Source organism: Miscanthus floridulus, chromosome 2 (assembly GCF_019320115.1).
Source record: "Miscanthus floridulus cultivar M001 chromosome 2, ASM1932011v1, whole genome shotgun sequence".
Lineage (NCBI taxonomy): Eukaryota > Viridiplantae > Streptophyta > Magnoliopsida > Poales > Poaceae > Miscanthus > Miscanthus floridulus.
The window spans coordinates 140114765-140124895 of NC_089581.1; the positions used below are offsets into that span (position 1 = coordinate 140114765).

The 10131-nt window shown below is 41.4% G+C and overlaps 1 protein-coding gene across 1 annotated transcript; it reads right to left on the bottom strand.

Annotated features, from left to right (window-relative positions):
• Nucleotides 1-263: 263 nt before the first annotated feature.
• Nucleotides 264-5019, bottom strand: LOC136539873 (serine/arginine-rich-splicing factor SR34-like). Its single transcript, XM_066531865.1, has 13 exons — nt 4887-5019; nt 4606-4693; nt 4163-4228; nt 3967-4041; nt 3771-3882; nt 3641-3687; nt 3504-3558; nt 2420-2472; nt 2154-2210; nt 1985-2070; nt 1816-1911; nt 795-828; nt 264-714 (listed from the first exon to the last, which is right to left on the bottom strand). Exons 2-13 carry the CDS (start codon nt 4690-4692, stop codon nt 640-642), a joined length of 843 nt encoding a protein of 280 aa, XP_066387962.1. The 5' UTR covers nt 4693; nt 4887-5019; the 3' UTR covers nt 264-639.
• Nucleotides 5020-10131: the final 5112 nt, after the last annotated feature.

Here is a 10131-nt window from a genome sequence, read left to right on the forward strand (position 1 = left end):
AATGGAGTAACTACGAATACAGTGAATGAGTGATACAGTCCCCAAGTGCAAGTATATGCTGTTTAACTATACTGACAGGGCAGCATTATTTCACTAGTCAAATAAAGCTAAAGATTACTGGGCAGCATTATTTCACTAGTCAAATAAAGCTCAAGATTACAGGACAGCATCATTGCAACGAGCCTGTGTTTCACATAGTGCAAAATTGAGCATAATCTGCAGCAACCTTCAAATAAATTACGGAAATGAAGAAAACATGCATGAGCTCCAAAACAACATGATAGTCAACATAGCACAAATCCACATAGCATCCATTCAACAATCACTAATAGAAAATTAAGCATAAGTAAATGGGCCCTTCAGCGCACTATTCAACACAACAGTGACAACACAGGGGTCCATCGATACAAGTTGATACTGATAGTTAATATCATCGAATCTTGTACTGTTGCTAAGACAAAGATGGAACTAGAACAATATGGAGGATAAGTGTCCAGAAAAGATCTCTGGACTCCATCTGCAATCCTCGACAGCATATTAATTTTATTCAGGTTTCGCCTGCAAATTTTGATCGCATTGTTGTCAGTTCAGCTGTGTTTGCTATTAAAGTACGGAAAATACGAGTAGAATCATTTTACATCAGGAGAAGCGTGAGCCAGATGGGCTCCTGCTTGGACTCTGCTTCTTGGGGCTTGCTGCTTCACCATTTGCGGGCTACATAGACATTTTAGCAGATATAAAATTAAGCAACAAAAATAACAAAAAATATTATCAAAATGATGAAGGGAACTTACAGAAGCATTAGGAGATTTGGATCTTGCTGGTGATCTGCAAAACGTTCCAGAAACAACTGATTCAATATCCAAAATGCAGCTTTAACAACTTGGTTCCAAAAGCCATGACTGCCGCGTCGAACGAAGCAATAAAAGCTCATGAAAATTGAAGCGTTCAGTTCCATGCAAGTGTAAAATTGTTGTATAATAATGTCAAAAGTGCATATACTGAACTACAGCAACCATCTGAAGTGTGCCCGAGGTAGGAAGAAAACTCATTCCCCAAGCATTGAACTCCAAGTACATTCCTAGTCACTGTACCACCATAATCCAGATCACCAATCCTTAACGCTCCTATGTCCAGTATTCCAAACAATGTGCTTATGCCCAAGCTCTGATGTCAATCAGTTACAGGACATTAGGTAAAATAATGGGACGATTTTAGCTTTCCATACAAGCTCTCAATTAATAACCATACCTTATAAAACCAACTGAACTGTAGCATATTGTGAAAATCCCATCCTCAATATCCTAATGTGCAATCCCCAGATGACCGCACAATCCCAGATAAAAGGGCGAGATAATTGAGTCTTCAAAAACAAAACAGAACAGACTAAGCAGTTCATATAGTTCATTGAGACTCTGAGCACTTGAGAAGGAATCCTCAAAGCAATCAGACTGTACAGCAAGCCATCATCATTGTATACATGCCTGGGAGCGTAACTGTGTTAACTTGGACTTAACTGATTTACTTATTAGAGAATGATTAGATACCAAATATTCAGGCCAATGAAGGTTACAGAACAAAATGATATTTTAATAAAGATTGTTAACCACTGTTTGACTAAAACAGAAGCAATTTTTGCAAATAAAAAAAAAGCCAGAGTAGGCAACAGGTAATTACGATACAGAAGTAGGCATATTTGCAATTTGGCCAGATATTCTACTAATGCATATATATTGTGCATTGGACAAAACAGTAGAAAAGAACTTGACACATATAAGGATTCAAAAGCTCAAAATCTGGAACAGTGTATGTTACCTAGACGGAGAACGTCCTTTTGATGCAGACCTTGAATGGGAAGAAACAGACCTCGACCGGGATCTAGATGCTGAACGGCGAGTCCTGGGTGATTTGCTGCAAAGTATATTCCGTGTTAGTTATTACTTATCAACAAGGTTACCCATGACATCTCGGTACAGCAGCAAACCTCGGGCTCCTGCTTTTGCTGTAGCTACGACTTGGGCTTCGGCTACGTGAGTAGGAGCGATCACGTTTGCCATCATATTCCTTCACCTGTAAAGAATAAGGTGCATGCTTAACAACGAACTACACAGATGATCCCCAGGACTAAACCAGTAACATGATACAATGCTTACCCTTATATAGGCTCGCCCAAAGGCGTTCCTGAATTCAGTATCATCCAGCTTCTTTATCTGCAATGGGTTGTCAATGACAAGAGCATAGTTCAAAGCATTAAGAGCACATTTTTAGGGCTATTGTAGAAGAGATCGAACTAATGATGACAGATAGGAAGCAATCAAATATCAGGTATTGTAGGTGGTCAAAAGTAGATACATGGAAAAAAAAACTATAGAATGAAATGATTCACACCAAGACAGAAGGGAATGTATTATGGACTTACAGCATATTTCATATCATCAGAATTTGTGTAGTCCACAATTCCTATGGTGCCTGTAACAAGATAGAAATATATGATAAGAACTTGAAAAAGAAAAGAAGTGTTAAGAACATAGATAGCTTTACAACACATTCCTTGAAGAAAATAAGGTTGAAAACCAAGCAACCAAATGAAATAAACCTTCACAATAAATAATAAGATATGCTAGTAATCATGTTATGCGGCATTTATATGTGCCCAAATCCTAGAATAAACAGCAATGATGAGTACTTTTTTTTTGACACATCAGATATGGGAAGGCTAAGTAGGCCCTCTTTCTACAACTTGATAAGAAGTCATCAAAATGGCCGTGTCCGTATTCCAGATCAAGGGGAGAGATTATTGATGAACAGATGGTCATTTATGGGGATTGAGAATATAGGATGTGTGATGAATTTCCCTATAAATTGTGGGCAGCTTACAGTTTCACCAACAAAATAAGTCCATTTGCAAATTTCGAACGCAATATCCTCAAGCATCCAGTTCTCAAGCTGCTTCAATCATAGGGACTAAGTATGGCAAGCACATTACTTCAATAATGGCTACGAGCTTTAGTTATTGTCCCAATACATTTGATCCATTCAAGTGGTGCTAGCATGTTAAAATTGTTACTGTAGTACATTGGGTCATTATGTACCCAAGCAAGCTTGAACTTTCTTGTGGCAGTATCATTCTTGCAATCCCAAGCATTTTTCAACTGTTCCTAAATTATCTTTAACTGAACAATTAGTATTTTATCAATCAATATTTAAAAATATCAAGAAGCTAATAGTTTCCTGTTCTGGGAAATGAGAATACTAAGAGAAAATAAAATGGAACACAGGGAACTTCGTATAGCCATATATGGATCTCCAGTATGTAACAGGATATGTGCCATTAGTTGTCATGACGATGGACACCAAAGGGGCAGAAAGATCAAACCTAATTGCTTTTGAAAAAAAAATGCACCCCAAATATATTTGTGCACCTCTGCTTCTAAATATTTATGATGAACATTTCCAAATTGTAATAAAGGCAGCGGCTTTAACCCAAAATGCTACTTACCACCAGCCTTCGCGATACACTTCAGAGAAACAAACATCACCAGCCTTCCGCATATGATCCTGGGAAGAATATATTTGGTGTTAATGAGACAAACGATACAGTCTTATGGAAGAACACGAGGGAAAAAGTTTTGCCTCAGACCTTTAAATCCTGCCATGATGCAGAAGAAGGCAGTCCAGTGACAAGAACTGTTTGCAATGATTCAAGTTAAAGGTTGCTGACAGAGAAGAGAAGAGCAATCACTGATGTTCAACATGAATAGAAACCATACCACGATACTCTGAGTGTCTCGACACACCACGACGTGCTCCACCACCACCACCAAAGCCACTTGAACGGTCATTCGAGGAAGTATTACCTCTACCACCATGAGCAGCCTCCACCTGACCACAGAAGTAGGCATTGGATCAACAGATTGAAGAGAAAGAGAGTAAGCATGTAGCTTATCAAAGCACTGATTAGCTTACTCTTAGACGGTGTCCATCAAAGTTGTATCCATCCCGCCCAGCAATTGCATCCTCAGCATCACGAGGATCTTCAAACTACAAGATTAGCAAAGTACCTCAAATTTGCTGTTCGTGACTAAAGTCATCAACCAACACAAGATAATCTTTGCGGGGAAAAGATAACCATGTCATTCAACACATTCAGGATGAATCTTACCTCAACAAAAGCATAACCAGGTGGCCTTGGGGGGACCTTCAGGTCGATGTCAACAATTCTACCATACTGCGTTCACAAATTTTATAAAATGGACATTATTAGTATAAATCCATGCAACCTTTCAAATGAACAACAACTATAAGCAACATTCTCAAGCGCAAGCTATAGCTTGAGGATCATAGTGAATGTAGTAGGAACTAGGTGGACCCTGATAGCACAAGGTTATCCAAGCCACCAGTTTTCTACGATTTATGGGCATGGTCACAAAGAGCATAGCAGTGCATCGCATCCTATTGCATTAGGAAAGTAGTATAAGCATCGGAGGTACTGAATCTAAGAAGCACACGGTAAGTGAGCCCAGCCTAATACAGTAAGACGGGTTGCGCTCTGTGCTAATGATTAATAGGGTAGCAAGGAATCAAACAATTAAAAAAATTCCCCACCTTGTAGAACAGATCCTCCACCTCCCTCTCCCGGATGTCGCCGGGGAGGTTCCCGACGTAGATCGTGCGGCTCCAGCGCCTGCTCATCCTTCACCAACAAAGTTAGAAGGGTCATCAATCAGCAAATCAGCCCCCGCCGCGTCCGCGTCCGAATCCGCATCTCCGGAACCCGACACGACACCCCCACAAGAAAACAAATCTAGAAGGCAGCGGGGCGCGGGCGCGGGCGCGGGTACGGGGAACGAACCACCCGTGGAACGATGAGGAAAGGAGATTCCTACCTGAACAGCTGTGGCCGGAGGGAGATAGAGGTCGAGGCTAGGGTTTCGCTGTTGCGGCTGCGAGGTCGAGACGGATGGGGATTACACAAGGGAGGCGGGGGTTTATGACCGCTCGAAGTCGAAGGGGAAGACCCGAAAGAAAGACGACCGGGACCGGAGTGCATCGGTTTGGGTCCGAATTCTTAATGACTGTGGGCCAGGTACGGCAAGCCCGCTCGCCTCTTCACTTTTCTGGAGTTTTTGGGCTCGTTTCTGTGTCAGGCCACATTTAGTAAGACGGAGATGGGCCGTGGGCACGTCAGGTTGGCCGATATTGGAGGTCTGTTGCCCTGCCACTGCTTGCTTTGCCCGGCTAGGTAAGAAACCGACGCCACTATTCTGGGAAACAACCGCTGGTCGGTCAATTGCCGACCTCCAGTGACTTTTCATTTCAGAGAGAAAATATTTCCATAACTTTTTTAAATACTTTTCGTTATCTCGCAAAATTATTTTCGCAACTTTCCTTTCTTTAATAAAAGTTACAAAGTTACAAAAAATAAGGAAAATACATCGTAAAAGAAATTTATATTGCCTAGAGATCCTCAAATACATCATAGACCATCCCATGTATAATATGAACATGACAAAATATATCGTAGAACATCACATGCTAAGTGAATATTATAAGATAATACTTCGTAGATTTATGTATACTACGTGGACATCTAAAATACATAATAGAACATCACATGTATAATAAGCGGACATCACAAAATACTCCACAGAACATCACATCACAAAATACATCATAGAATAAGCACCAACGACTATCAAGTATTGGTGAGACTGGAGTGGGATCAAAGTTAGAGACGGCGAAGTTGTAAACTTTCGGGTTTCGGCTCCAACAACTATCAAGTATCGGTGGAACTGGAGTTGGAAGCAGAAACCAAACAAGACCGTTGTCTGCAGACTACAGTATCCTTGGCCACAAATGAGTAAAAGCATAACAATTTGTAAATGAGGAAGTCAATCCTGATCGACATAGTTGTACGAGGCAATAAACCAATTTTTATGCAGATGAAACGTACAAGGCGTGAACAAAAATAAAGACCAAAACCGAATGCGCCGTCAGCCATCCCACGTGACCATGAGTATGCAACATTAGGTCGAAAGTTGCAACATACTGTAGAAATGATCGGCGGTTTTTTGCACCAGTTGATGATTTCGCATCAGCTCAATTAACCAAAAACACATTAGAGGATAGTACTATTAGTATATACAAGTACAAAAGCTTTAGGGACATGATTATAAATGTCCATGCATCCCGAGCCACGACTGGCCCGACACGAAGCCTGCAATTTCGGCCCTAGCCCAAGCACGCCAGGGCCCGATGGACAGTGGGCCTAGACTGGCCCAGCCCAGCGCAGCTGAAAGTGCAATCAAACCCTAATTGTGGATTTTGGTGATAATAACCACGCAATTAGAGAACTAATGAGATTTTATCGAGATGACAAGCAGAGAATTCATGTTCGAGGATACTACACGAAACGAAGGAGCCCCCAATTATAAATGTAGATGGCTTCAAACTCAAAGTAGGTTTAAATTCTTTTATATTTTGAATTTGAGTATACGAAAAGCCATACTATAAAGGAGGACACAATGCTTAAGCTAATATGTGCTACCAAGTGCTCAAACATACACATGCATCCTCAGATTTCATAGCCAAGACAGTCTACACTTTACTCTTACCATTGTTGTCTTAGTGGTACGGCACTGCCGCACCTAAGAGAGGCACTGCCGCACCTAAAGAGAGGCACTGCCGCACTTGAGCCGCGACACTGCCGCGACTTAAGTGATCATTGGAGGCCGGGGGTATTTATACCCTTCCCCTTCCTCCCCAGCGGCGTTCTGCCTCTTCTTCCTCACTCCAGCTCGTCCAAAACAGAAAGGAGACTCTCTCTCTCTCTCCCTCCATTGTTGACCTTGAGCCCTCAAGCAAATTCATTGATTTCTCCATCAATCCTTGAGAGAAAAGGGTCCAAAACTTCGATTAGAGAGTAGCTCCATTGATTCCCAAACTAAAAAGAGCACTTGGTTCACGTTTTGGCCGACGGTTGTGTTTGTTACTCTTGGAGCTTAGGCTCCTAGTGTGATAGCCCTGAGGGGTTTGTAACCATCTCTTGAAGCTAGTAAACTTACCTTTATCCTAAGAGTTAGGTCTCTTGACTTGAGAACGAGGAAGGGTTGGAAAGCCCTAAGCCTTAGTGGCTAACCTCAACAACAGTGGAGGTAGACAAGCCTTGGTGGCGAGCCGAACTACGGAATAAATCATTGTGTCATTTATGCTTGATTTACATTACTTGCATTTCATATTATTGGTTGAGATGATTTCTAGGGTTTTTAGTCGATCTACTTGTGTGGGGTGTTCCTACTCATTCTAGCTCTTGATCTGTGACTATCATACCTGCAGTAAGCTGAGAAATTTCTCTGATCTAAGTTTCCGTTCACTGTTTTTGAACTGTGACTCGAAGTTGTCTATAGGTGCGGCAGTGCCACTGTTCTGGTGCGACAGTGCCACTGTTCTGGTCTGGCAGCGCCGCCCTCTAGAACGGTAGTGCCATAGAGTGAATTTGATAAAAGTTTGAGTGTTTGTTTTGATAGGCCTATTCACCTCCCTCTAGGCCAACCAGAGATCCTACAAGTGGTATCTGAGCAAAGTTACGTCATATACGCTTCACCACGTGAGGTATGGAGCATGGAGGAGGAGTTAGTAGCGTGAAGCCAATGGATGTCGACATGGACAGCAGCGAGCTGAGCGTGTCGACAGCAAGCAACACCACACTACCACATCTTGAGGCTACCGATGCCGAAAGAGCTCTCAATGATAATGAGAGAAGAAGAAGGAAGGAGGCAAGAAAGCTAAAAAGAGAAGCAAGAGAGAAGGAGGACGAGCGATTAGAGAAGAAGAAGCCAAGAAAAGAAGAAAGAAGGCTCAAGAGAGAAGCAAGAAGAAAAAGAAGATAAGCTAGGAAGAAGAAGGAAGAAGAAGAGAAGGCAACAAGTGCATCATCAAGCATATCAAGTAGTTCCGAAGATGAAGATGATGATGAGTCATACCAAGTGTCAAAGGGGAACAAGAAGGAGGAAAAAGAAAAGGGCAAGGGTGACAACAACAAATATGTCCGTCGTATCCTTTAACTATTCTTCTATTCCTATGACTAACCATGATCGGAGGTCTTTCATCAATGTACCCACAGGAAAGTTATCTCATTTCAATGGGACTAACTTTGCCAAGTGGAAGCACTTGATGAGAGCCTATATTATAGGTATTCACCCCGACATTTGGGAAATTATTTGCAATGGAATTTGAGCCACCAGTTGATCCCAAGAACCCAACACTAGAAGAGATGAGAATCATTCATCTCAATGGTCAAGCCACAAGTGTGTTGCTTAGTGCCTTGGATGGTGATGAGTACAATAGAGTGATTGGAGTTGATGTTGCACCAAGCAAATTTTGGACACTTTGCACCTAGCACATGAAGGGGTTGACAAAGTAAGAAAGGCAAGAATTGATTTGTAGATGTCAAAGCTCAACCATGTTTGTGATTTTGGATGGAGAGGGGACCACAAGAGATGTTTGATAGGTTGATGACAATGGTGGGTACAAGATTAGAGGCTATGGTTGTGATGAGCTAGATGATCACAAAGTTATCAAGATTATGTTGGAAGCTTATTCACCTAGAAATGAAGACCGTAGTCACTCTAATTAGAGACAAGAAGAAGTTTGAGTACTTCACACCAAATGATTGTACTTGGGAGGATCTTGACCTTTGAACATGCAAAGAGAAGAAGCAAATGAGAGGAAGAAACTTGGAGAATTGCAAGCAAAGTTAGAGGGCATCAAGATCAACGATGTAGCTCTCAAGGCCAACAAATCAAGCAAATAAGGCTCTACAAGTAAGTCCAAGATCAACCAACAAGCTTCAACTAGCAAGCCTAAAGCAAGCAAGCAAGTTCAAGAAAGAGTAGAGACCACATCATCTTCAAGTGAAAATGAAAATGATGATGATCAATATGAGAAGATTGATTATGTTGCTCTCTTTATGAAGAGATTTCACAAGGGGCTAATGAAGCAAGGCTTTGGCCAAAGAGCAAGAGGACCATGCTATCACAAAGAAAGCAAATAAAGCTCTCAAGAAAAGGTATTGTGACTTAGATGAAAAGCACAAAGAACTTGAGATGCAATATAGCATTCTTTGGGATAGCAACTCACATCTCCCTAAGGACAAAGGAAACCACTACTCTCTCCACTAGTCAAGGTTGTGAAAAATATTTTAATCTTGATTTGAATGCCTATTCCACTAACCTTGTAAACATGGAGGCTATGAGAAAGTAGATTGCTAGGCTCAATGAAGTCATTGAAAAAGGGTGGATAAGTGTGACCCAATTCAATGACAAGAACGTTGATGAATCAAAAGGGCCACAATTCAAGTAAGGAAGACATCCCTCAATCAAGCATGGGCTTGGACACACAAAAGAAGCCAAGACAAATGGAAGAAGGATAGTGAATGACTATGAGTGTGTGCAGTTTGAGAGGAAGGGCAAAATTGGTACAGATCAGTCTACACAGACCAGCGGCAGTGTAGCGTCCCCGAGTGGTAGTGCCGCGGTGAAGGGCAGCAGTGCCGTGCCCTACAAAAATGGAAAGGCTACCAATTCTATTCCTGATCAAAATAAGCCCAAGAAGAAGGTGTACCAGCAGAAACAAGTTTTCTAGAAGCCTAAGGAATCATTGTGGGCTACTAAGAACAAGTATGCCTATCAACCAAAGACTTATGTACTGTCGACAAAAGCTTAACATCATGCTTTGTTTTGAAGAACAACAGCAATGAGAAAGTGGTTGCAAAATATGTTGGAAAGGAAATCAACTTATATAGGAATACTTCTATTTGGGTTCCTAAGATTCTTGTGACTAACATGCAAGGTCCCCAAGTTAATTTGGGGACCTAAATCTAGTAACTAAACTTGTTTTGTAGGCATACTCCTCCGGTGGATCAAGTTGGGTGCTTGATAGCAGATGTACAAATCACATGACCAGAGAAAGGAGTATGTTCTCATCATATTCCCCGATGACGCACTCAAATAAAAATATTGTCTTTGGAGACAATTCAAAGGGGGGATGTAATTGGTCTCGATAAAGTTGCTATAACCCTTGAGCATTCAATTACAAATGTATTACATGTTGATTCATTGAGTTACAATTTAT